Source organism: Somniosus microcephalus, chromosome 5 (genome assembly GCF_052327205.1).
Source record: "Somniosus microcephalus isolate GS21.2 chromosome 5, FLI_Smic_1.0, whole genome shotgun sequence".
Lineage (NCBI taxonomy): Eukaryota > Metazoa > Chordata > Chondrichthyes > Squaliformes > Somniosidae > Somniosus > Somniosus microcephalus.
The window spans coordinates 295,809,124-295,836,374 of NC_140991.1; the positions used below are offsets into that span (position 1 = coordinate 295,809,124).

A 27,251-nucleotide genomic window follows, 5' to 3' on the forward strand; every position below is an offset into this window, starting at 1 on the left:
TTGTTGGTGGGTGAATGCTGGGGTGTGGTGCTTTGGGCAGTGTGTGCAGACTGGTTCAGATGGTGGTCTGTAGCATTTGTTGAAGCATTCACTCACCCTGACCACCCAAGTGAGGTTCTTAAATTTCTTCCTGCACTGTGTGGGGGTCCTGGGGACCACAGTGCTGAGACGTGCTGGGCTACCTCCCTCCACATGGTGCAGAAGACTTGCGGCGAGGGCCTCCTGCCACTTGCCGGGTAGAGCACTGCCCTCCGTCTCTCCACAGTGAACACCAACACCTCCAGTGCTTGATCACAGTATCTGTGGGCTCTCTCCCTGGGGCGTGGATCTGCCATCAGTACAGCTGCTTGAGTTGTTCAGCTCCTTCTCCTTGACCTGCTGCTGCACAGCCAGCAATGATGCGAATGAGATTATGCAGCATCAAGACAAAGCAGCCCGTGTGATTGGCACCCCATCTACCACCTTAAACATTCACTCCCTCCACCACCGGCGTACCGTGGCTTCAGTGTGTACCATCTACAAGATGCACTGCAGCAACTCGCCAAGGCTCCTTCGGCAGCACCTCCCAAACCTGCGACCTCTTCCACCTAGAAGGACAAGGGCAGCAGGCGCATGGGAACACCACCACCGCCAAGTTCCCCTCCAAGTCACACACCATCCTGACTTAGATATATATCGCCGATCCTTCATCGTCGCTGGGTCAAAATCCTGGAACTCCCTCCCCAACAGCACTGTGGGAGTACTTTCACCACACGGACTGCAGCGGTTCAAGAAGGTGGCTCACCACCACCTTCTCGAGAGCAATTAGGGATGGGCAATAAATGCTGGCCTTGCCAGCGACGTCCACATCCCATAAAATGAATTAAAAAATCAATGAACCACCCCTTTAAGAACTGGAAAGAGCCTGTGTCAATGATGACTTGTGATTAGACTGCACTTGATATTGGTCAGTGCTTTGAGTTTAACACCACTCAGCTAGGCTATTAGTGCTTGATTTCACACTCCAATTCTTTCTTTGTGCAATGAGACTGAATTTTGCATGCAGTCTGAAGCATTTGCGCCTGGCGCTAATTCTCATACTTTTCAAAAGTTACCGCCCATTCCTGAGCTATAATGAATTTTTCTCCCTAATTGTTCTGTTATGTCTTCTTTTAACACAAGTATGTTATAAATGTAATGGCACAACATAACCAATTAACAGCGGTAGGATGCTTGTTTGCAACCATAGTTCCCTACATGATGAGAAATAATGTGAATTACCAGCACTGATTGATTGTTTTTTTCCAGGAGAGAAAGGGGAAGGAACTTAGAGAATTCCTTAAAGGGATCAGCAGTTTAATCTGTAATCAAATAATTATACATGGTCTCCTCTACATTGGGGCGATCAAATGCAGATTGGGTGACCGCTTTGCGGAACACCTCCTTTCAGTCCGTAAGGGTGACCCCGAGCTTCTGGTCGCCTGTCACTTTAATTCTCCGCTCCATTCCCACTCAGACCTCACCGACCTCGGCCTCTTGCATTGTTCCACGGAAGCTCAGCGTAAGCTCGAGGAACAGCACCTCATCTTCCGATTAGGCACTTTACAGCCTTCTGGACTCAACAGCGAGTTCAACAATTTCAGACCATAACCTCGGCCCCATCTTTTTTTTCCATTTTTTTTCTCTCTCAGCTGTCGATCATTCTGCCATTGCCATTTACACTCCATCTAGAGCCATCTTTTGTTTCTTAACTTGTCCCATCTCCTTTTGCCTTGCACCATCATTCCTTTCCTCTCAATCTCTCCTGCCTTCCATCCTATCGCAGACCTTCCCTTTTGTTCTTTCCTCCCCCCTCTCCCTGCCCCTACACTTGCTTAAAAACCTGTTCCATTTCCAGCTTTTTCCAGTTCTGACGAAGGGTCATCGACCTGAAACATTAACTCTGTTTCTCTCACTACAGATGCTGCCTGACCTGCTGAGTATTTCCAGCATTTTCTGTTTTTATTTCCGATTTCCAGCATCCGCAGTATTTTGCTTTTGAATTATACATGGAGGTTGGATGGAGCAAGCATAAGGAAACGCAAGGTCTTTTCTTGCTCCAGACGTTAGCTCCCGTTGGGTTAGGGTTCGTTCAGAGTGGAGGTTCTCCTAAGGAGCTACACCTGAAATGCTAAATTATCCCCCTCTTTCAGATGTGCATTTCCAACATTTTCAATTTTTATTTTAGATCTCCAGCATTCATGGTTTTCACATGGCAAGTTCGGGGAGAAATGCTGAAATAATTTATCACAAGTAGGGTAAGTCACAGTGAGACATTCCCAAGGACCTCTTCGTGGATGGATTAAGGGCAATCTGGGGCTAATAAGAGGTTTGCCCATAGGGAAAAGCAACTCATGGTGAAATAATATTATTCTGTTATTTATTCTGGAAAAATAAACAACACCTAGCAGGGGGTTAAGAGGAATAGAATAAAATAGTTAGGCATTTCTGATTAAAAAAGAACAAATTTCTTGGTTCGGGAACACCTCCATCTCAATGGAAGTGGTCAATAGTTAATCTAGAGTTTGCTACTTACTTATTAATCCCATATACATAAATAACACCAATGAGCTCGAAGAAAGCAATGATCAGAAGAGGCAAAGCAGTTCCGTAATTGTCAAAAATTGTCAGCCAGTAATTCCCAGAGGCTGTAGTGAAAATAAGCGCAATCAAAAAGGACACCAGGCATATTACGGCTGAAAGAGATAAAAACAGTTGGTTAGAACATATTTTGGCAAAACATTTTTCTCAGTAATGCACAGACAGAGTAGGGGAACGACATAAATCGTAAGAAATGATGTGGGGTGAGTTTGTGTGGGTATTCTCGATTTTATGCCGTAACCTCGGTGGAAGAGCCAAAGAAACCCGGGGAAAACGGCATAAACAGTTTTCGTGGTCGATCAGGAGAAACCCTGCGGAATGAGACGTTAAACCGCAGCCCCGTCTGCTCTCTCCGGTGGACGTAAAATATCCCATGGCTCTATTTATCCCTCAATTATCATCACTAAAAACAGATTCTCTGGTCGCCATCACACGGCTGTTTGTGGGAGCTTGTTGTGCGGAAATTGGCTGCCGCGTTTCCTACATTACGACAGTGACTACACTTCAAAAAAAGTACTACTTTGTCTGTAAAAGCGCTTTGGGACATCCAGTGGTCGTGAAAGGTGCTACATAAATGTAAGTCTTTTTGTAGAACAGGGCCGTACAGCCTCCCTGCAGCTGGGCAAGAGTAGCATTGGCAGTGGCTGGGAATAGTCCTTGGATTATAGAGTGAACTGTAATTTTACTGATAAAATATAAGGGGGTAGAAATTGGTTTTTGGCCCATTCCCGAACACATAACCGACAGTGCGCCTACAGCGCGCATGGTGGCCCGAGACTGGGCCTCAGGCCTCACTAACATTATTTGCATGAGCTGCTTGTACCTGTATCATCTCCGCAGACAGCTCGTGCATTTGAAGGCAACGAATGTCAGGCCCTTTGCCTGGCCAGCAGTGGCCTGAAGGTAAATCCTGGGAGGGGGTGTGGAGTGGCAACAGGGGGGGGGGGGGGGGGGGTTGGGGCTGGGCAATCGCAAGGACTGTGATTTCATCACCGTCATTTCATGGAGGCAATCTAAATCTCCCAGTTCTAGCCAGTGCTTCTATGTCACATGCTCTGATGTGCTGGACTGCACCAGTCTGGCCACATCCCCCTCCAGCATTCATCATTAGAGAAGGGTGGAATCTGTGAATCCTAACGTGGAGTGTGGTATTTTAGCTTGAGTTGGCTCTAACATATAAGAACATAAGAAATAGGAGCAGGAGTCGGCCATTTGGCCCCTCGAGCCTGCTCCGACATTCAATAAGATCATGGCTGATCCTCTACCTCAACTCCACTTTCCTGCACTATCCCCATATCCATTGATTCCCCAACATTCAAAAATCTATCGATCTCGGTCTTGAATATACTCAACGACTGAGCCTCCACAGTCCTCTGGGGTAGAGAATTCCAAAGATTCACCACCCTCCGAGTGAAGAAATTTCTCCTCTCAGTCCTGAATGGCTGACCCCTTATTCTGAGACTGACCTCTGGTTCTAGACTCCCCAGCCAGGGGAAACATCCTCCCTGCATCTACTCTGTCAAGCCCTGTAAGAATTGTGTATGTTTCAATGAGATCACCTCTCATTCTTCTGAACTCGAGAATATAGGCCTAGTCTACTCAATCTCTCCTCATAGGACAATCAGGTAGATTATCAGCCATGATCTTATTGAATGGCTCGAAGGGCCGAATGGCCTACTCCTGCTCCTATTTTTCCAATTCTCCCCATCCCAGGAACCAGTCTGGTGAACCTTCGTTGTACTCCCCCTCTATGGGAAGTATATCCTTCCTTAGGTAAGGAGACCAAAACTTTACACAATACTCCAGGTGTGGTCTCACCAGGGCCCTATATAATTGCAGTAAGACGTCTTTACTCTTATACTCAAATCCTCTTGTAATAAAGGCCAACATACCATATATTACTGCAAGTGGTAATTGTGAGCAATTGAGGGAGACAAATGCAGCCATAAGTGTAACCATGAGATCTCTGGAAAAGCAGATGGTGTGCATTTTGGTAGTAATAGCAAAAGCTTTTTAAGTGATGTCAGGATTCAGAAGACTGTTGAGGTTCGTATAGGGCCACAGAAAGATACTGTAGGACAGATTCAAACTGATTCTCAGGTTATGGCAGAGCTGCTAACTGCTCCGTGAGCCCTTTGCCCAAGTCTTCAATAGTTCAACAGAGTCAGGGATAGCTCCCCTAGACTGGAAGCTAGCTCATGCAGTTCCTATTTTCAACAAAGGAAACAAATCAGAGCCAGAGGACTACAGGACCATCAGTCTGCCATCCATCATTGGGAAGATGCTTGAAGGGATCTGAAGAGGTGCCCTTTATGAGCACTGAGAAAGAGAAGGGGGCATTAGAAGCACGTAAAACTGTTTCTGGAAAAGCAAGTCGTGTCTCAAAAGGAAAAGATCTCTGTTTTATTGTGCACGGATCATTGAAGGTTCATGACTAATATAGAGATGCTGTAGCTAAAGCAAACAGGGTGTTGGGGTGTATTAATAGAACCAACCATTCAGTATAAACCAAAGGAAACCATTCTGTCATTATACAGGTCGCTGGTTAGACCACATCTGGAGTACTATGCCCAGTTTTGGCCCCTTCACAGGGTAGGTGATATAGAGGCCTTGGAAAAGGTTCAGAGGAGAGCTAGAAGAATGATTCCTAGCTTAAAGAACTTTACGTAGAGGCGATCGACGTCTATATAATAATGAAAGGGCTGGATAGCGCACCTATTGATAGATTATTCCAGTTTAACAGACTGGGGAGGACCAGAGTAGGAATAGACTGGATGTTGGGCGTTTCTTCTCCCCGAGAATAGCGAGCCACTGGAATGCATTGCAAAGGGTGCTGACTCTATAGGTGCCTTCAAGAAGGAACAGTTCTTGTCTGGGGCAGAGATTGCAGCATAAAAGGTAAGATAACACTTTATCCACGTGATCTCCTGGACCTCCGAGAGGAATTTTCCAGAGTATTTTTTCCCTTATTGGCCCATGGGTTTTCTCTTGTTTTTTGCATCTCCCAGGAAGATTATATGGATGCAGGAGATGAAAGGAGGAATGATGGGAAGTGTCTGGCCATGATGCTCCAGCCATCTTGAGTGTGGGCAGGCTTAACATGTCCCCTTGAATGCTCCCCTCCAATCCATCAGCAGGCAGACTGAGATACACTTTAGTGAGACAAGGCCTGATGCAATTCACTACGGACAACAATGCCAGGAATTTCCTCAATGATTCTCTGATCAGCCATCAAAATTTCGGCATAAACAGGGTTTCCCTGGATCTTCCACCAAAGTTATAGCCAATTGGGAGAACCCGATTTTAATTTCTACCACACCCTTCAAAATCTACATCAGCTAGAAGGAGGTCTCCTCAATAATTTGCTGCCTCACAACTCTGGCAATTTGCAGTACTGCTGCGCCTTGCTCGTCTTCGACGTCATTCCTTTCTTCATCTTCCTGCTCCAGTTCAGCTAGGTGGCTCAGTGGGTAGCACTCTTGTCCTCCTGAGTCAGAAGGTTGTGGGTTCAAGTCCCACTCCGGAGGCTTGAGCACAAAAATCTAGGCTGACACTCCCAGTGCTGAGGGAGTGCTGCACTGTCGGAGGTGCCGTCTTTCGGATGAGATGTTAAACCGAGGCCCCGTCTGCCCTCTCATGTGGACGTAAAACATCCCATGACGCTATTTCAAAGAAGAGCAGCGGAGTTATCCTTGAGGTCCTGGCCAATATCTATTCCTCAATCAACATTAAAAAAATTATATGGTTAGTATCACATTGCTGTTTGTGGGAGCTTGCTGTGCACAAATTGGCTGTTGCATTTCCTGCATTACAACAGGACTATACTTCAAAATACTTCTTTGGCTGTAAAGCGCTTTGGGATGTCCTGAGGTCATGACAGGCGCTATATAAATGCAAGTCTTTCTTTCTACTTTCTTCCTCCTCAGGAAGGTCTGTGACAACTCCCCTTTGAATAGCTAAACTGTGGAGCAAGCACAGGCAGTGACGTGCATGCCCTGGTTTTAGGCTCTAATTCTCACTCGTTAACAGGTGGCGCAGTATGTGACCAACTCTGTATTGAAATGAGGCCCCCTTGCACACTGCTCCTCTGAGGGGCCCAGGAATGATGTGGTTCTGTTGTAATGCCTCCTGCACCCTCTTCTTGCAGCCTGTGCCGGTCTCTGCTGCCTTCCATGCTGTTGCTCCCCCTCCTGATTTGGGAGCGTCGGTAGCAAAGCTCAACAACATGCCCATGTTCTGTAATTCAGAAGAAGAAACAGTTCTTGTCCTCCACAAACTCACTCTGCAGAAGTATTAAACGGAGAAACACTTGCCAAAACAGTCAAAAGGCTGCTCCCAAAACAGCCTAACAGCCCAAAATGACTAACCAGACACTTACCTTTAAATATCGCTGAAAGCTGTTTACCAATTGTTCTGGACATGATTTGCTGGACGGGTTAAAGGAAATGAGGTTTCAGATGTGCAGAAACACCAATTTTACAAAAGGGCGCTGATTATTATTATATTTATATAATGCCTGTGCTTATTGCAGACAGTGGACTCCTTTCGAGCACCCGGACCAATATCGCGTTGTGCGCACTTCCAGTGCCCTTCTGGCGTGGATTGTCGTGCTGTTGTATTGGACTCCGCCACGCCCATTTCGAACCCCACAAACACACTAGATGCGTCGCAAGTTTTCCCCCCATGATACCCAGTTCAGATCACCAGTGTGTTACACTCCTGGGTTAAACAATCATATAATTAGATGTTGGGCAGTATGGGCACACTCCTGAATGCAAGACCCTCAGTTCACTTACGGGCATACCAAGAGAATACCTAATGTAGACCTGAAACTTATAACAGGGTGCATGACCTGCTTCCAGGCTTTTCCCCAAGACCGCTCTTCAACCGGCTATTGGGAGGAGTGGCCAATTTTCTTTTCTCGTTATAGGGAAGCACCTTCACCCTGCTCAGCAACTCCTCTGATGCTAAGTGGGACAGGAAACTTATCTTGGATGAAATTACAGGGCACGGCCATGCTGGTATCCAATATACTGCATCATCACATCTTGAAGTATGGGAATAACTATTTGAAGAACTTTCATTTATATAGGAGCTTTCACATCCCCAGGACATTCCTAAGTGCGTCACAACCAATAAATTGTTGGGTTGTTTTTTTTTTTTTTTTAAGGCAAACATGGCAGTCAATTTACGCACAGCAATAAAATGAATGACCACTTAATCTACTTTTGGTGGCGGTGGTTGAGGAGCGAATACAGAGCAAATTCCATGCTCTTTGAACAGTGCAATGGGATAATTTACATCCACCGTAACAGTTTAACATCTCATCTGCCAATACCACATTCTCTCAGTACTGTACTGAAGTATGAGCCCAGATTATGTGCTTATGTTTGGGAGTGGGGCTTGAATCCACAACCTTCTGAGTCAGAGGTGAGGGCGCCACTACTAAGCCAAGCTAACACTTTTATCAGTTTTAATTCCCCCTTTTTCCTAATCATCCTGTTTTTAGAAATTTTCCGCCATATCACTTTCCTTATGAGCGCTTCCACTGGAAATGTTTCTCCCCCCACACCATGCAGTGGAAAGATTCCTTACCATTGCCATTACGAGGAAAAGATTTGCAGTACGATCGCAGCAGAATTTTGAAAGTATTTTGGACAATGAGTTTATAAGCTGACTGGATGGAAATGATGGCAATGCAGCTAAGATTTGCTAAAGTGCTTACAGAATTGGGTACTCGTATTATCTTATTCAATACAAAACCAGCCTCTCCTGTTGTAACACAATGATATTCAACAATGAGAGAGTGACCATTTACCTGTAATCATTTCTTTAGGAACACATTTTGGAAACACCTCGAGATCTAACAAAGGAGTGAGAATTCCCTCCACATTGCCAAACATGGATGATAGGCCCAGACTAAACAGCATGATGAAGAACAGGACGGCCCAAACCTGGGAAGCAGGCATGCGAACGATCGCTTCAGTGAAAGCAATAAAAGCCAGTCCAGTGCCTGATGCACTCTGAACAGGAGAAAGGAAAAAAAATCAAACATTTCCTATTTTGCATGATATTCAAGAGCAAATCAGTGAGCAAAATTATTAACATAAGCTTTGGTTCTTCCCTGCCCTAAGACTTGTAGCATTCCACCTTTTGAAAGGATTGTCAGGCAACTGTAACCTGCTTTGTTCTAATGAACAAAAACCAAAGTCTTTCTTTGTATTTGTATTTCCTCATACCAGACAGCATCCAAGTGAATCGGCAATGTATCCTCAATTTCCTACCTGGCGCCCAATACTGCATACAGTATTCTAACCGAGATCTTAAGGTTTTAAATAGGATCATCATCACCTGTTGACTTTTATATTCTATATTCTTGTGATAAAACCTAGATTCCATTAGCTTTTATTTACAGCCTTATCAACCTGCGGTGCTTCCTGTAATGTCCTGCGAAACATTACCCTCGAATCCCTCTGCTCTCCTACAACACCGAACCTACTTCCATTCAGAGTATAATTACTGCACTTATCTTTTTTAACCAAAATGTATCGCTTCACACTTACTGACATTGAATTCCACTTGCCACCTTTTAGCCCATTCCCCCAATCAATCAGAAACTCTTTGCAGCTTCCTTTGGTCTGCTGAAGAATTAACTATACCTCCTATTTTGGTCTCATCTGCACATTTCAGTACCACTCCCCCTAGGCCTGTAACCAGATCATTAATATACATAGTGAATAGAAGTAGCCCCAGAACTGAACCCTGCCCACTACCCCACTTCAAACCGATCTGAAAAACTGTCCTGAACTCCTACCCTTCTGACCAATTTTTAATCCTCCCCGAATTCTGTATCCCTGAATCTTCTCTAATTATTTCCTGTGTCGTACCCTGTCAAAGGCTTTCCAAAATCGATGCACACCACATCCACTGCATTTCCCCTATTTACCATGTCTGCTACCTCCTCAAACAATTCTATAAGGTTTGTCAACCACGATTATCCCTTTTGAAATCTATACTGCATATTTCTAACTATTTTCTTTTTATGTGGTCATTTCATCCTTAAAGACTAAAATTCTCCCTACCACACATGTTAAACTAACTGGCCTGTAATTACCTGGATTAGCTCTGTCTTCCCTTTTTAAAAATGGGTACTATATTAGCCACTCTCAAGTCTTCTGGCACAGCTCTACACTCAATAGAGCCCCAAAATTAAACCCTGATTTTAACTGAGTGGGAGTCATGCTGGTGGGGGCCAAAGTGGATGGCAAACCACTTTTAATTCCCAGGCCTCACCTGCGGGAAGCGGTAGCTGACTGGCGGGTGGGCGCGGAATGCCGGCAGCAGGTGGCCACCACTGGGGACCTGAAGGAATGGTCCTCGGCACTCAGGTAAGTGGTTGGGAGGGTCAAGAGGACCTTTGTGGTCGGGAGAGAGGGAGAAACCTAGGGGCAGCGGAGGCCCAAGGTTTCCTTGTGGAACAGTTCCGGCTCAAAAGAAACTTAAAAAAAAAATTGCCTACACTTTTGGTGACTCTTCTGGCCCCTGCTCCCCGGCCCTAGGTTGGGCTGGCGGGAAGGACACAACGCGCAGGCCTTTGGTTAAAATTGCAGCCGGGCCTCGATGACGCCATCAAAGCCAGATCTGCATATTTAAAGAAGGAGCCCGCTGCCTCCTGGCGGGCGTTCCTCTCACCTGTTCAGAAGGACAAGTTAAGAAGGCAGCGGGATCAGTGTGGATATGTCGCACGGGCCCTTTCAACTGACCGCCAGGTTAAAATCAACCCAATAACTTCTTGATCCTCAGCAATTTCCTCCCTCATCTCCCTCAGGATCCTAGGATGCATCAATAAACACAATCCTCTCTTTTCACGTTTATTGATAATCTTGGATACAGCCTGATGCTTGGTGTGAAGCTCATTTCTTTTAGGAACATAGGAACATGAGGAGGCCATCAGCCCCTCGAGCCTGCTCTGCCATTCAATGAGATCATGGCTGATCTGCAGCCTAACTCCATATACCTGCCTTTGGCCCATATCCCTGAATACCTTTGGTTAACAAAAAGCTATCAATCTCAGATTTAAAATTAACAATTGATCTAGCATCAGTTGCCATTTGCGGAAAAGAGTTCCAAACATCTACCACCCTTTGTGTGTAGGTGCTTCCTAATTTCACTCCTGAAAGATCGGGCTCTAATTTTTAGACTATGTCCCCTAGTCCTAGAATCCCCAACCGGCGGAAATAGTTTCTCTCTATCGACCCTATCTGTTCCCCTTAATATCTTGAAAACTTCGATCAGATCACCCCTTAACCTTCTAACTTCTAGGGACTACAACCCTAATTTGTGTAATCTCTCCTCGTAACTTAACCTTTGATGTCCAGGTATCATTCTGGTAAACCTACGCTGCACTCCCTCCAAGGCCAATATATCCTTCCTAAGGTGTGGTGCCCAGAACTGCTCACAGTACTCCAGGTGTGGTCTAGCCAGGATTTTGTACGGCTGTAGCATAACCTCTACCCCCAGATCTTTCAGATGTAGTCTCAGGCATATGCCTTAGGCTATCCATGCATGTGTTAAGGTGGGACGCTTTCAAATGTATTTTTATTCACGTTGAGTTCATAAAAGTGTCACATATTAATTTTTGCTGATCACCAACTGGGCCATATGACTGCAGGAGGGCTCCAGGTTTATTAAATCAATATTTTTATTCAGGAGTCATGCCTAAGTGTATGCGGAGCTTACTTAATTTATGTCAGCTGACAACCGAGTGATTGCGGGGTGTGTGGGGGGAGTTTAACTGTCCTTTGAGTCACTTTGTGACCTCGTGCACACACCACATTCTTAATTTATGCCAGTCACTGGTCATGTGGTCGCCCCATGTCCATGTGTGCACTACCTTTTAAATGTATTTTTATTGTAATCAATTTGTGCAATATTTTCAATTATTTCTTGTTGCACTTCCATTTCACACTAAATTATAGTCAAATTTATTCCACACTTCGGTCACACTTATGAACTAATTCTGTGACGTTTCTGAGCTGGCTCCTATTCAAATTTAACCCCTCTGCAGTTCAAATATGTTTCACCTCATTGATTCATATACAAATCTCTATCTTCATAAACCAACGTGCCAGCAAAATTAAAAAAGCACCGAGCTACAACGAAAACCAAAATTAACAGTAAAAATTATGGCCTGGATAGTGACAGGGGGTGGGTTGGGGGCGTTGTGTAAGCGGGGAGGAAGGGTTGAGGTCTGTGGAGTTTTGACTTCACAGCGGGCGTCTTTTCTTTTCAACAGGTTCCCCACCCGGAAGCCAGCCTGATTGACAACCTTGGCTCCCCGTCCGGTGGGGAACAATCTGGAGGAGGCCACAGGAGCAGGTAAGTAACCTGCTGCTGCATTAGTGGCAGCGTGGGGCGCGAGGGGGGGGGGGGGGGGGGGGAGGAGTCTGTGGATGGGTGGGGTCTAATGGCGTGGATGAAGATACCTTGGTGGGATGGGGGCGGGGGGAAGCTCGCCTGCTCCTCCTGGCCCACAAGCAGTGCTGTAAGGCCATTTATCTTTGCCCCCGAAGCTGTCCTCGCCTCCCTTGAGCTGCCAGGTTTCCTGATGCCCGGGAAACCCGGCCGGCCAGGATTACACCAGTAAGACAGGTTAAATGTGAGGCTCCCTGCCTCATTATAATATTTAAATGGCCAACTCGCCTCCTGGGAGCAGGTTGGCTGCCCGTCCCCCTGTCACGTCTCGGTTAAACCCGGAAGTGGGCAGGTTGGAGGCGCATTGGCATCGGGTTCGAGATTCTTTTCAAATTTTACATCTCACCCAACCTCAACCCACCCGTTCTCGGGGGTTAAAATTACTCCCTATGTTTATATTACTCAAACACAATTAAATAATTTCCCATAATTATTCACAAACTTAGCCATACAGTATTATAAAACCTTGAATTTTCTCTTTAAGGTCTCTGTCCCCAGCCTGCGCCTTAATTTTTTAATACATCTATCTATTTCCAATCTTCACCTCATTATGAGGCATTGTTTAATGCTGCTTATCCTGCACCGTCTCACCAGCCTCGTCTTCTACAGGATTAAACTTTGTCCCCATCTTTTTCTCGTAATGAGGAATGAAAAAACTTGCAGTTATATAGCACCTTTCATGACCTCAGGATGTCCCAAAGTGATTTAAAGGCAATGAAGTACTTTCGAAGTGTAGTCACTGTTGTAATGTAGGGCAATGAGGCAGCCAATTTGCATCCAGCAAGCTCCCACAAACAGCAATGAGGTTCAAGTCCCAACTTCAGGGTTTGTCATCCTTTAGTGGCACATTTGTTGATCCAATACCTAGACCAGACAGGTCCACAGTAATCCAAGGTTCTGTTAATGTTGATCACCCCGGCAAATTCCCTAATGGAACCTGGAGTTGTAGACCAGGATTTTTTCCATTTGGCCCCCCCAAGGCACCTAGTGAGATGATGCTCCAGTGGGTAGGCACTCCTTACTGGACAAGCAATGGGAAGCAGCTATGGTCTGCAATGAGTTAAATGAACAGACAAACTGTTGGTTGAGGGATAAATATTGACCAGGTCACCAGGAGAACTCCCCTGCTCCCCTCTGGATTTTCAGAAGGCCTTCGATGTCACCAGGAGAACTCCCCTCTGCTCCCCTCTGGATTTTCAGAAGGCCTTCGATAAGAGTCCCACACAAGAGGTTGGTGAACAAAATTAGGGCACATAGAATTGGGGGTAATATACTAGCATGGATTGAGAATTGGTTAACAGACAGAAAACAAAAAGAGTAGGGATAAACAGGTCTTTTTCAGGATGGCAGGCTGTGACTAGTGGGATACCGCAAGGATCGGTGCTTGGGCCCCAGCTATTCACAATCTATATCAATGATTTGGATGAGGGGACTAAATGTAACATTTCCAAATTTGCTGATGATACAAAGCTAGGTGGCAGTGTCAGTTGTGAAGAAGGCTTCAAGGGGATCTCACTGAGGGGGCCGAGAACATGGCAGATGGAATATAATGTGGATAAATGTGCAAGTTATCCACTTTGGTAGAAAAAACAGAAAGGCAGATTATTTCCTAAATGGTGAAAGATTGGGGAATGCAGATGCTCAAAGGGACCTGGGTGTCCTTGTACATGAGTCACTGAAAGTGAATGGGCAGGTGCAGCAAGCCATTAGGAAGGCAAATGGTATGCTGGCCTTCATTACAAGAGGATTTAAGTACAGGAGTAAAGAAGTCTTACTCCAATTATATAGGGCCTTGGTGAGACCACACCTGGAGTACTATGTACAATTTTGGTCTCCTTATACCTAAGGAAGGATATACTTGCCATAGAGGGAGTGCAATGAAGATTCACGAGATTGAAGCCCTGGGATGGCGGGGACTGTCGTATGAGAAGAGATTGAGTAAAACTAGGCCTGTATTCTCTTGAATTTAGAAGAATGAGAGGGGATCCTCATTGAAGCATACAAAATTATTACAGGGCTTGATGGGGTGAATGCTGGGGAGAATGTTTCCCTTGGCTGGGAAGTCTAGAACCAGGGGCCACAGCCTCAGGATAAAGGGTAGGCCATTCAGGACTAAGATGAGAAGAAATTTCTTCACACAGAGGGCGGTGAATCTTTGAAATTCTCTACCCCAGAGGGCTGTGGAGGCTCAGTCAGTGGGTATATTCAAAATAGAAGTCAATAGATTTCCGACTAGTAAAGGCATCAAGGGATATGGCGATAGGGCTGGTGAATGGAGTTGAGGCAGAAGATCAGCCATGATCTCATTGAATGGCGGAGCAGGCTCAAAGGGTCGAATGGCCTACTCCTGCTCCTATTTCTCATGCTCTTCTTTAAATAGTGTCATGGGATCATTTACATCCACCCGAGAGTGGTTTAACCTCATCCAAAATATTTGCTCAATACTGCACTGAATTGTTAGCCTTGATTGCGTGCTCAAGGCTATGGAGTGGAGTTTGAACATATGACCTCCTTTAAAGGCAAGAGTGCTACCACCGAGCCAAGGCTGATGAGTCATCCTCCGCTATTTCTCTCCAACGTGAAAACTCAAACGTTAAGTGCCACTCAAACTCTAATCTCTCTCCCCTATTCTTTGACTCTCATTCTCTGCTTTCCCCATCTCGCAGATGGCCAAGGTGACTCTCAAACTCCTCCTTTATTTTGGAAAGATTGGCATCATAACGGCCTCTTGCTGTTTCTGAGTCAGGAATATTTCTAACCATCAGCATAATTTTCATTTTACTGAGATAAAATATGCAGAGTAAAAGTCAGAGATATAAAGTAAGTAATAATGTTGCAACTTAATTGGTTGGCTACGATAATTTACAGCACTTGACCTTTGCTTTTCTGGTTTACGACGTTGCCTGAACCCTTGACTAAGTTACAGCCCCGTTTCTTGCTCCTTACAATTCATAATTCTATTTTACTTGTTCAAATGTGTTCATCAGTCTGTATATCAAACACATAACTGATTACTTAATTCTGAATTTATATTTCTTAAGCTATTTCAGTTAAACATTCAGGTTGAAGGCTGCTATTGCTGGGGAATAGAGCACATTCCCAATTTTTATGGGTTAGATGCAAATTTCATGTACTCTGGCCCAATAACGTAGCTTAACTCCCAAGCTCTGCATTGGTGCGTCACTTCCATCTCACATCACCCATGCTTGTGGCTTCCCAGAGAGTCACTGACTGTTTACTGCTGCGAGTTGGGATTGGGATGGGAATCGCTCTGTTTCACATAGATTCCTTGCAACCAGCAAGATGAAAGCAAAGTGTCATCCCACGAGTCTGAGCTAGATGTTTGATGAAGTAGCGGAGTGGGTTGATGAGGGTAGTGCGGTTGATGTTGTGTATATGGACTTTCAAGAGGCGTTTGATAAAGTACCACATAATAGACTTGTTGGCAAAATTGAAGCCCATTTGGGTTAAAGAGGCAGTGGCTGTGTGGATATGAAATTGGCCAAGAGACAGAAAGCAGAGAGTAGTGGTGAATGGTTGTTTTTCAGACTGGAGGGAAGTATACAGTGGTGTCCTCCAGGGGTCGGTATTAGGACCACTGCTCTTTTTGATGTATATTAATGACCAGGACTTGGGTATACAGGGCACAGTTTCAAAGTTTGCAGATGACACAAATCTCGTAATTGTAGTAAACAGTGATGAGGATATTAACTGACTTCAGGAGGACATAGACAGACTGGTGAAATGGGCAGGCGCATGACAGATGAAATTCAATGCAGAGAAGTGTGAAGTGATTCATTTTGGTAGGAAGAATGAGGAGAGAAAATATAAACTAAATGGTACAATTTTAAAGGGGGTGCAGGAACAGAGAGACCTGGGGGTGTATCTACACAAAATCTTTGAAGGTGGCAGGACAAGTTGATCAGGCTGTTAAAAAGGCATACGGGATCCTTGGCTTTATAAATAGAGGCATAGAGTACAAGAGCAAGGAAGTTATGCTAAACCTTTATAAAACACTGGTTAGGCCCCAGCTGGAGTATTGTGTCCAATTCTGGGCACCACACTTTAGGAAGGATGCCAAGGCTTTAGAGAGGGTGCAGAGGAGATTTACTAGAATGGTACCAGGGATGAAAGACTTCAGTTATGCGGAGAGACTGGAGTAACTGGGGTGTTCTCCTTATAGCAGAGAAGGTTAAGGGGAGATTTGATGGAGGTGTTCATAATCAGGAAGGGTTTTGAGAGAGTACATAAGGAGAAACTGTTTTCAGTGGTAGAGGTCACAGATTTAAGATAATTGGCAAAAGAACCAGAGGCGACATGAGGAGAAACAGTTTTACACAGCGAGTTGTGATGATCGGGAATGCACTGCCTGAAAGGGTGGTGGAAGCAGATTCAATAATAGCTTTCAAAAGGGAATTGGACAAATACTTGAAGTGGAAAAAATTGCATGGCTACAGGGAAAGAGCAGGGAGTGGGACTAATTGGATAGCTCTTTCAAAGAGCTGGCACAGGCACGATGGGCCAAAAGGCCTCCTTCTGTGCTGTATCCTTCTACGATTCTATGATGTGAACAGAAGTCTCAGACTGAAGTGAAAGGAAAGCATACCAGTCCACTGTGCCCTCTGGTCCCAGGGATTCTGACTTTATGAAACTGACTTAAAATAGACAAGTGTGTCGCTAATGGAAAATGAATAGAAATACCTGATTAAGAAAATCCTTAAGGACACAACTCTTCAAAGTAAGAACTGAGATTCTGTCATGATGGGTAGCATTCAGATCATCTACCCAACTAAAATAGTTATCTCTTGTAACATTTCCATCCTCAATATCGAATTCATTTGAAATGAGTAATATATTCCTGTTGAGAGAAGTTAATGTAAATCGAAATAAATACAATGATTAAGGAGCCACCATCTTCTTGAAAAAGTATCTGGCTAATCTTTTTGCCATTTGTTTGCAAACACGTGATGCAGTGAAATAAAACACATCCAAATGCATCACTGCTTCTTTTATGAGTGATACCTTTGTGTTAAAATTTGACCAGCCAGTAGCAGGGCTGGTTGTGGCTGGGATTTTGGAGCAGAATCCTTGTCAAAGTGTGAGGAAATCATGGATTTTTCATTGCAGAGATTGTGACCGTCCACTCGGCGGTCTAGCTGCCTCCCATCCCCATCCTGCACGCTCCTCAGCCTTCTCCGCTCCCTTGCCTCCAGACCATGTCATTCCACAGTATCTCCACCAACCACCCCAGGCTCTCCCAAGCTCATTTCCTCGATGGGACCCACCTCCTGGTCTCTTGATCCTCTCCTGACTCACCATTACACAATTGCTACTCAGCCCAATGATCTCTGTCATTATCAATGGCTCCCTCTGTTCAGTCACTGTCCTGCCACGACTGGTGTCATTGCCCTCCTCCTCGAAAACCCTCCCTTAACCCCTCTGTTTTCTCCATCCGCCCCAACAGTTGTAAAATCCTTGAGCACGTTGCTGTCACCCAGCTCGATACACACCTCTCCCATTCATTCATCTTTGAATCCCTTCAGTTTGGCTTCTGGCTTGCCCACAGCACTAAGACTGTCCTCATCAGCTGCCAGTGACACTCTTTGTGACTTGATTTCAGTGCCCCTTTCCATCCTCCTTGACCACATTAACCGTTCCACCATCTCTCCTCTGCGGGGCATATCCACCCCTTCCTGTCTGAACACATTCTCCTGTAATGGCTTAGTGTCCTGCTCCAATACCCTCATATCATCCATGCCCCAAAACTGCATCCATGGCCCCTTCTCTTCCATGGATCTTCCACCAAAGTTATGGCTGGCAATCGGAAAAATCCCGCAGAAATTCAAACACCAAGGGTTTAAGAACCCAGTAGGTTATTAACTAAGTTAGATCTTAGGGGGGCATCAAAAGAAATCCTGCTGTGACATCACGTGTCCCTCAGGGCTAAGAGCATGGCCAAAAATATATTTATTTACATGCAATTGAATAGTTTCAGAGTAAATATGAAAGATTCAGAAGTAATACATTTTTTGATTAAACTGGTACAGATAATAATTAGTGCAAGTACTCAGCAGGTTGTGGAATTCTACTTACTTGTCCAAGCAATCCCAGTAAGCTGTAGTTGCCCTAAACCCAAGAATGGAGAAGATGGGGATAGAAGCAAAGATAGAGGTAATGCTGTTGATAACAGCCACTGTCACAGCATCCACCTCACAGTCATTCCTGAAAAGCAGAAGAGTTTCTTTTTGAAATTACATCTCGATTTTTTTGTAACCCGCTTTCTCTCCTCTTCCACCTAGTTCATGCACTGACCCAGAACTGGAATTTGAATGTCAGCATTCAGAGACATCCCTGCTCATTCAACTGCCTGATTTATACCATGGGATGGCTTCACAAGCGGAAAGGAAAAATATAACTGTAGCCAAGAATAATTAAAACTGTTAAGTAGGAAGGTAGGCTAGTGGCTGTTGTGTTTATTCATCTCATAAATCCAATAGTTGAAGCCCATTCAGTAGTGGCCGGAGTTCTAGATTTGGTCTAGAGCAAGACTTGTCATGACAATAGTTGCAAACCATATTATATCTTTTTCTACTAGTCTGATTTCCATTTGTGACTATAATGTTCTCCTTATTACTCCATTGGCGAATGGAAAGAGTGTTCTCTTCAAATACAGGAAACTTTGTGCTATCCAGGAGGTGAGCTATCCGGCAATCGAGCCACCGGCAAAAATCAGCAGCCGTTTTTTATTCTTTTTGTTTGTTTTTTTTGCTTTGTTTGAACAGTCAAGCTGTGCAAGGTCTGTAGCTATAGCAACAGCTTCAGCTACAGAGCTTTAGGGCCACACCCGAGCGTTTAGAAGCTGTTGCTAAGCAACAGTGTTTGTTGTCAAATACGGAGAGAAGAATCTCCGTATCTCTCAACATTAACTCTGGAGAGTACGGCAGTTTTGAGGCAACGGCAGCAGCTCGGTCCCATGGGTGCCGGATAGCACAAAGTTTCCTGCAATAGCATAGAAGTTACCGTTCTGTTAGATTTAGCTGACATTCATTTTATATTCCCTGCCCTTGTTAAGTGCACCATTGCATACTTGGCTGTATTGAAGGCCATTTTCTAATTTTGGGTCCACTTCCCCAATCGAAGGTGTCAGCCATGGCTCAATGGTAGCACTCTCACCTCGGAGTCAGAAGGTTGTGGGTCCAAGCCCCACTCCAGAGATTTGAGCATAAAAATCTATGCTGACACTTCAGTGCAGTGCTGACGGAGTCTTTCGAAAGTGACGTTAAACCTCGCTACCATCTTCCCTCTCAGGTGGGCATAAAATAAATCCCGTGGCAATTCAAAGAAGAGCTGGGGAGTTTTCCCTTGTGTCCTGGCCAATAGTTATCCCTCAATCAACATCAATGGTGTGGAAATTGGCTGCCGCGTTTCCCGACCTTACCAATGACTACACTTCAAATGTGCTTCATTAACGGTGAAGTGCGTTGGGACATCTTGAGGTTGTGGAAAGTAATACAAAAATGCACGTTCTTTCTACTGATCTAAATCCAATTGCAATTTACTGCTATCTTCTAAGGTCCAGGCAATTTGGTATCATCTGCACTTTTAATGATTAGGATGCCTATTTTCTCCTCCAGATGAATATTATGAACAATGAGGACCGAGCGCTGAACCCTGGGGCATCCCACTTGTGACTGGATGGGCCCCATTTAAAACCACCCTTTGTTTATGGTCTCTCAGTCATTTTGTCTTCTACACCATAACACCTAATTTTCACAGACAATCCCTCAGGTGACACTTTTTTGAAAGCATTTTGGAATTCATTGCATTGCACAATGCATTGTGAGATATTAGTGTATGGATGCTGAACACATTTGCATGAAATTATTTTGCCCACTATTTTAATGGATGCTATTTTTACAGATGGGTTAATAGTTCTGTTAAAGTAGCAGTAAATGTAATTTCAGATGGACGTGGTAAACTAATGTCATGCAGTGTAATCTCCAAGTTAATATCATTAACTCCGAGAAGTCCTATAACGTTCCCCCTTTCCCTCTGGTTTGGAAGTTTCTTTACTTGTGAGCGCTATTACAGAAAGTAACGTTCTTACATTAATGCTTACTTTGGTGAGTTATAGCTGGAGAATGCAATAAGTCCTCCAAAACCCAAAGACAATGAGAAAAAGATCTGGGTCGCTGCATCTAACCACACTCTTGGCTGGCTCAGAACAGTCAACTGAAATAAAATATGAAATTAAATGAAATGAGAGAACAAATGCACTTACTAGAAATAACCACCAGTTATTAGCTTTAGCTCATGTAATTTTTTTTTTGTTGGTCAGCCGGCTGTCTGACGCACTCATCACTACATATAAAAGTCCCCAAATTAAACTACTGAGATATCTACCCTGTCTGATGTGGAGTCCACAGTCTCTCCCTGTAGAAACACACCCCACTTGCCCAAGTCTGGAGAGCCAAGTCACAGGTTGTCAGAGCCAAGGCTTAGAACCCCCAAGTGTGTGCAGGGTATCACTGGAGTTTGAGCAGTTAAAATCACACAGCTTACCAATACAGAGCAGTGGCTGTATGAGCGCATGTTCTCATACCTGGCCACCTGGATAATGCCTTCCTATAGCTGTCATTCCACGTCTCAGAGTTTCCTTATGTGTATGGTGGAAGGATCTACAAAGAGCAGTTTGAATTGTGCCAGCCACCTTGGTGTTTTAGGTGTTCCAAGTGTAATGCTGCATGCCAAGCTTACTCATCGCCACCTACTTAGTCCAGATTCTCATGTAAAGGGCTTAGCCAGAGAGTTATGATTGTTGTAAGGCTGACTCCCCCACCCTCCAGCGCACTCAGTCGCATTTCAGTGTGGGTCAGTATCCTAGCTTTCTCCTGGATCGCACACATAGGCCAGAGATAGCTGGGCTCTTTGCATGCCTCGGAGTTCTGAACCATGAAGAACTATTTGGACGCATGCTTTATATGCCACAAGCTTAACTTGCCTTTCTTCAATAACATCAGAAGTCAACGCAAGATCAAAATGCCCTTTGCCCCCTTCAGCACAATTCAAAAGAATTGCAAAGAGGTCAACCCCGAAAACCAGCAAAAGCTGACCAACTGCTCCAAAAATGCTAACTCAGTATCAAAAAAATCTAACAGCTCAAGAACACCCTTCACATGTTCATGGAGCACTGTACCCCATCCAATTCGACACCCTGTCACAGAAAATGTATCTTCTACTCCAATCTTCCTAGTGTATACGGATACCCTTCCCCTCTGCTAGTTCATGCTGGCACTCTATCTCCACTACCTCAGTTAATGCTGGCAATCTCCTTACTCCAAATTGCTGTGCCCAGCTTCTTCCTTCAAAAGTGCCATACCAGCTTCTGCTTTCTTTCCTCTCCACTTCATTGCCATCCAATTATCCCGTCCTTCTGTTGTGACACATTTACCTCACCTTTCTTTTTCACCCAGTCCCCCTGTTCGCTGGTGTCCACGTCCCCACTCACTGTTATCCACTCCCACCGACGTCCACTCTCTACCCCTGCCTACTGTCATTCCTTCATTCTGCCCTCATGCCATCCATCTCCCCTTCCCAACCATTTTCCCTACCCGCTCCTTCCCGAGTCCAGTGGCGAAATGCACCAGGCAGGTCCTGCTCTCTTCTCAGCCCATGTTCAGTTATAATGGCTGGGATTGCAGGTTAACTGGGCACCCAGAATGATGACTGCTGGCGTGAAATTGGAATAAATCAAGAATTAGAAAATATGCCTACTGTGTCTTTCATTCAATACCTTCAAGATCCCTTCTTGTAAAGCCATAATATTGCATTTGGGGACACTCACCATCAAATCCCACTGGTCCGCCTGTTGTTCAAAATGGTGAGTAGAGTTCAGTAGGGGAGTAATTCCCCAATCCTGCACTCCCTATGGGATCCACAGTCAGAGGGAGCATAGGTCAGAGGTAGGGCTACAGCAGTGTAACTTGATTCTCATACCGGCGGTCCCTGCTCACAAGGCCCTCCACTGAAAGCACCCAATTGTGAGTCCGCCAACAATAAAATGTGAACTGCTTCCATAGTGGCAGAGCAGGACTCAATAGAATTCTTTCAGAAATGTTGGGAACAGACATTCCAAGTCCATCCCTTATTAAGCCATCTAACACATAATTGATAAGTACATCAAATAGGTTGGGTGACCATGAACAACCTTGCCCCTCTCCTCTTTCGAGAGGTGGAATCAGCGAGTCTCTTATCTAACCCTTACACAGATCCTGGAGCTGGAGTACATCTCCCAGATAAAATCCAAGAATTGGCAAAATATTCCCATAGCTTCCCAACTTCTTCATATGGGCCACAACAGGCACTCAACAATAACAATTTGCATTTATATAGCACCTTTAACATAAAATATGTCTCAAGCCGCTTCACACGAGCGTTATCAAACAAAATTTGACACCGAGCCACATAAGGAAATATTAGGTGACTAAAAGTTTGGTCAAAGAGCTAGGTTTTAAGGAGCGTCTTAAAGGAGGAGAGAGAGCTAGAGAGGTTTAGGGAGGGAATTCCAGAGCATAGGGCCTTGGCAGCTGAAGGCATGGCCGCCAATGGTAGAGAGTGATGGAAATCAGGGGCAGTGCAAGAGGCCAGAATTAGAGGAGCGCAGAGATCTCGGGGAGTTGTAGGGCTGGAGGAGGTTAGAGAGATAGGGAGGGGTGAGGCCATGGGAGGGATTAAGGATGAGATTTTAAAATGGTGGTGTTGCCAGACCAGGAGCCAATGTAGGCCAGCGAGCACAGGGGTGATGGGTGAACAGGACTTGGTGCGAGTTAGGACACGGGCAGCCGCGTTTTGGATGAGCTCAAGTTTGCAGAGGATGCAAGATTGAAAGTCTCAAAAAAATTGATGAACGCAATAGAAGTGGGTTTTTCCTGAGTTTTACAATGCTCTGTGATCTCCGATAAAACCACAAGCTGTCCTATATATTCCTACAAGAGCAGAATCCAGCTTTCTGACTACTCCGCAGCCTGCAGCACCTGATATATCAAAGAATCATCCGAAGAGCCGCTCCTGAATCTGGAGATTCCTCTGTAGTCTTTGGGCTTACTTTAAGAATTCAAGTGCCTATCCTTGCTGCTCTACCATTGGCTTACATCAAGTTAGTATCTCCTTTTGCGTAAGGTCTCACTAATAATATTGCATTAAGCTCAGTTAATACAAATGAACTGTTTCATGTTAGATGTTGCCAATGTTATATTGCATATGACAGAATGATCAATGTTTGTCATTACATAGAATTTACAGCACAGAAACAGGCCATTTGGCCAAACTAATCTATGCCGGTGTTTATACTTCTACTCGAATTACCTCTTCCAACCCTACCTCGCATCCCTCTATTCCCTTCTCCCTCAGGTATATATAAGGAGAGATTGAGTAGACTAGGCCTATATTTTCTCTAGAGTTTAGAAGAATGAGAGGTGATCTCATTGAAACATACAAAATTCTTACAGGGGTTGACAGGATAGATGCTGGGAGGATGTTTCCCCTGGCTGGGGAGTCTAGAACCAGGGGTCACAGTCTCAGAATAAAGGGGTCGGCCATTTAGGACTGAGATGAGGAGAAATTTTTTCACTCAGAGGGTGGTGAATCTTTGGAATTCTCTACCCTGAGGGCTGTGGAGGCTCAGTCGTTAAGTATATTCAAGACAGAGATCGATAGATTTTTGAATATTAAGGGAATCAAGGGATATGGGAATAGTGAAGGAAAGTGGAGATGAGGTAGAAGATCAGCCATGATCTTACTGAATGGCGGAGCAGGCTCGAAAGGCCAAACTCCTGCTCCTATTTCTTATGTTCTTACATTACATCAAGCCTCCCCTTAAATGCATCAATGCTGTCTGCTTTCTGGATTCTATATAAATTTAATGGTGTTAGGGAAATTGACGGGATTGAAGGCCGATAAATCCCCAGGGCCTGATAATCTACATCCTAGGGTACTTAAGGAAGTGGCCCTAGAAATAGTAGATGCATTGCTGGTCATCTTCCAAAAATCTATGGACTCTGGAACAGTTCCCATGGATTGGAGGGTAGCTAAATGTAACTCCACTATTCAAAAAAAGGTGGTAGAGAGAAAACAGGGAATTATAGACCGGTAAGCCTGACATCGGTAGTGGGGAAAATGCTAGAGTCCATTATAAAAGATATAATAGCAGAGCACTTGGAAAACAGTGACAGGATCGGACAAAGTCAACATGGATTTGGTAAATCATGCTTGACTAATCTACTGGAATTTTTTGAGGATGTAACTGGTAGAATAGATAAGGGAGAACCAGTGGATGTGGTGTATTTGGACTTTCAGAAGGCTTTCGATGTGGTCCCGCATAAGAGATTAGCGTGCAAAGTTAAAGCACATGGGATTGGGGGTAAGGTACTGACTTGGATAGAGAACTGGTTGGCAGATAGGAAGCCAAGAGTTGGAATAAACGGCTCTTTTTCCAAGTGGCAGGCAGTGACTAGTGGGGTACTGCAGGGATCGGTGCTAGGACCCCAGTTATTCACAATATATATTAATGATCTAGACGAGGGAACTAGATGTAACACCTCCAAGTTTGCAGATGACACAAAGCTGGGTGGGCGTGTGTGCTGTGAGGAGGATGCAGAGAAACTCCAGTATGATTTGGACAGGTTGGGTGATTATACTGCATCTGCCCAATGTGGATAAATGCGAGGTTATCCACTTTGGTGGCAAAAAAAAGGCAGATTATTATCTGAACAGCAATAGATTGGGAAAAGGGGAAGTGCAACGAGACCTGGGTGTCCTTGTGCACCAGTCGCTGAAGGTAAGCATGCAGGTGCAGCAGGCGGTTAAGAAGGCAAATGGTATGTTGGCCTTCATAGTGAGAGGATTCGAGTACAGGAGCAAGGATGTCTTGCTGCAGTTGTACAGGGCCTTGGTGAGACCACATCTTGAGTATTGTGTGCAGTTTTGGTCACCTTATCTGAGGAAGGATGTTCTTGACATGGAGGGAGTGCAGCAAAGATTCACCAGACCTGGGATGACAGGAATGACGTATGAAGAGCGATTGGGTTGCTTGGGCTTGTATTTGCTAGAGAGTTTAGAAGAATGAGAGGGAATCTCATTGTAACTTATAAAATTCTAACAGGAGTAGACATACCAGATGCAGGAAGGATGTTCCCGATGGCAGGGGAGTCCAGAACCAGGAGTCACAGTCTAAGGATAAGAGGTAAGCTATTTAGGACCGAGATGAGGAGGAATTTCTTCACCCAGAGAGTGGTGAACCTGTGAAATTCTCTACCACAGAAGGCCGTTGAGGCCAATTCATTAAATATATTCAAGAAAGAGTTGGATATATTTCTTAAGGCTAAAGGGATCAAGGGATATGGGGAGAAAGCAGGGACAGGGTACTGAATTTGGATGATCAACCATGATCTCATTAAATGGCGGAACAGGCTCGAGGGGCCGAATGGCCTACTCCTGCTCCTATCTTCTATGTTTAACATTACCTCCCTGCTTTTGAATTCTATTCCTCTAGAAATTAAGCACTCTTTATTGGATTTATCAACTTGTGTTGCTACATTTTGCAAATTATGTATCTGTATTCCCTGATCGCTTTGCTGCTCTATCCCATTTAGTGTCTTAGCTTCCAAGTAAGTAAGCGGCCTCTTTATTCCTCCTACCAAAATCAACCACCTCACACTTCATTATAATGAATTTAATTTGCCAATCATCTGCCCACTCTGCAAGCCTGTTCATATCTTCCTGTATTGTGGTGCGGTCCTCCACATTATTAGCTGTACCTCCCAATTTGGTACCATCTGTAAATTTCAACACCAGATCACAGAATCACAGAAACCCCACAGTGCAGATAGAGGCCATTTCGGCCCATCGAGCCTGCACCGACACATATCCCACCCGATCCCTGTAACCCCTGCACCAACACATATCCCACCCTATCCCCGTAACCCCACGTATTTAATCCCCCTAACACTAAGGGTCAATTTATCATAGCCAATCAACCTAACCTGCACATCTTTGGACTGTGGGAGGAAACCGGAGCACCCGGAGGAAACCCACGCAAACACGGGGAGAATGTGCAAACTCCACACAGACAGTCACCCGAGGCCAGATTCGAACCCGGGTCCCTGGCGCTGTGAGACAACAGTGCTAACCACTATGCCACCGTGCTGCCCAATTTCAGAGTCCAAAATCATTTCTGTACATGGTGAACAACAGTGGTCCCAGCACAGATCCCTGTCTGCCAGCCTGAGAAACTGCCCTTAACTCCTGCCCTCTATTTCCTGTTTGGATGCGACTGCTGCCAACGAAGTTGAAGTAGTTGCGCATGCGCAGTCTAGGTGGTGTTTTTTTTTTGGTTGTTCGCTTTGTGACTCAGGGGCTCATGTAAAAAATGCTGGGGAGGGCGCGGGTATCCTTGAAAAATAAACAGAAACATCATGCTTCCGGTTCCAGATTAATGCGCAGTACGCTTCTGCATAGCTTCCGGTCGTTGGCAGCTGTCACTCCGTTTCTCTGTTATTTATCTTTTTTTTAAATTCGTTTTTTCTTTAATGGGATGTGGGTGTCGCTGGCAAGGCCAGCATTTATTGCCCATCCCTAATTGCCCTTGAGAAGGTGGTGGCGAGCCGCCTTCTTGAGCCGCTAAAGTCCGTGTGGTGAAGGTGCTCCCAGTGCTGTTAGGTAGTGCATGTGTCTCTTATGTGGCAACTTATCGAAGCCCTTCTGAAAATCCATCTGATAATGTGTGTAAATTAAATTAATTGCGTTATTTTAAACTAGTATACTATCAAATTATATTTCCAATTAAGTTTAGCAACGGCTACGCAACTGCATGTTTCTTCTGCATTTTCAAACATTTTTCATATTCTAAACTACCTTTTTTCCTCTCTGCATTAATATTATTTTTGTTGCAAAATATGTTGAAAAGTAGAAACCAGAACAAGGCTCTGAACTAAAAGAGCCATGAGCTCAGCTCAGTTCAAGCAGAAACTCCTTCATACTTGGAATAGGCTGTTGCTCAGGGTAGCAAGTATTGGTTCGGTTGAAGCATTCAGAGAGAAACTGGACCACTGCCTGCTTGAAGAGGTATAGATTTATGGTAGGGAAATTGTTTTAGAAAGGTG

At 44.8% G+C, this 27,251-nt stretch overlaps 1 protein-coding gene and 1 long non-coding RNA gene across 5 annotated transcripts in view; one reads left to right on the plus strand and one right to left on the minus strand.

Annotated features, from left to right (window-relative positions):
* The window catches only part of LOC147117821 (sodium-dependent neutral amino acid transporter B(0)AT3-like), a 76,417-nt gene that overhangs the window by 18,322 nt on the left and 30,844 nt on the right, over nucleotides 1–27,251 (minus strand). For all 3 annotated transcript variants that reach the window (XM_085989170.1, XM_085989169.1, XM_085989168.1), the window contains 5 exons: nucleotides 20,213–20,325; nucleotides 18,187–18,315; nucleotides 16,795–16,951; nucleotides 8,438–8,642; nucleotides 2,555–2,714 (listed from right to left, as the gene is read on the minus strand). In XM_085989170.1, coding sequence (XP_085845296.1) covers nucleotides 2,555–2,714; nucleotides 8,438–8,642; nucleotides 16,795–16,951; nucleotides 18,187–18,315; nucleotides 20,213–20,325 — 764 coding nt within the window. The remainder of the gene's footprint in view (nucleotides 1–2,554; nucleotides 2,715–8,437; nucleotides 8,643–16,794; nucleotides 16,952–18,186; nucleotides 18,316–20,212; nucleotides 20,326–27,251) is intronic.
* LOC147117822 (uncharacterized) lies at nucleotides 913–18,548 on the plus strand. Of its 2 annotated transcripts, XR_015078536.1 has the most exons (3): nucleotides 1,132–2,276; nucleotides 8,456–8,707; nucleotides 18,393–18,548. It is a non-coding gene; the product is annotated as an uncharacterized LOC147117822 (long non-coding RNA). The 2 variants fall into 2 exon arrangements; XR_015078535.1 differs by lacking the exon at nucleotides 18,393–18,548 and having other exon boundaries at nucleotides 913–2,276; nucleotides 8,456–11,330.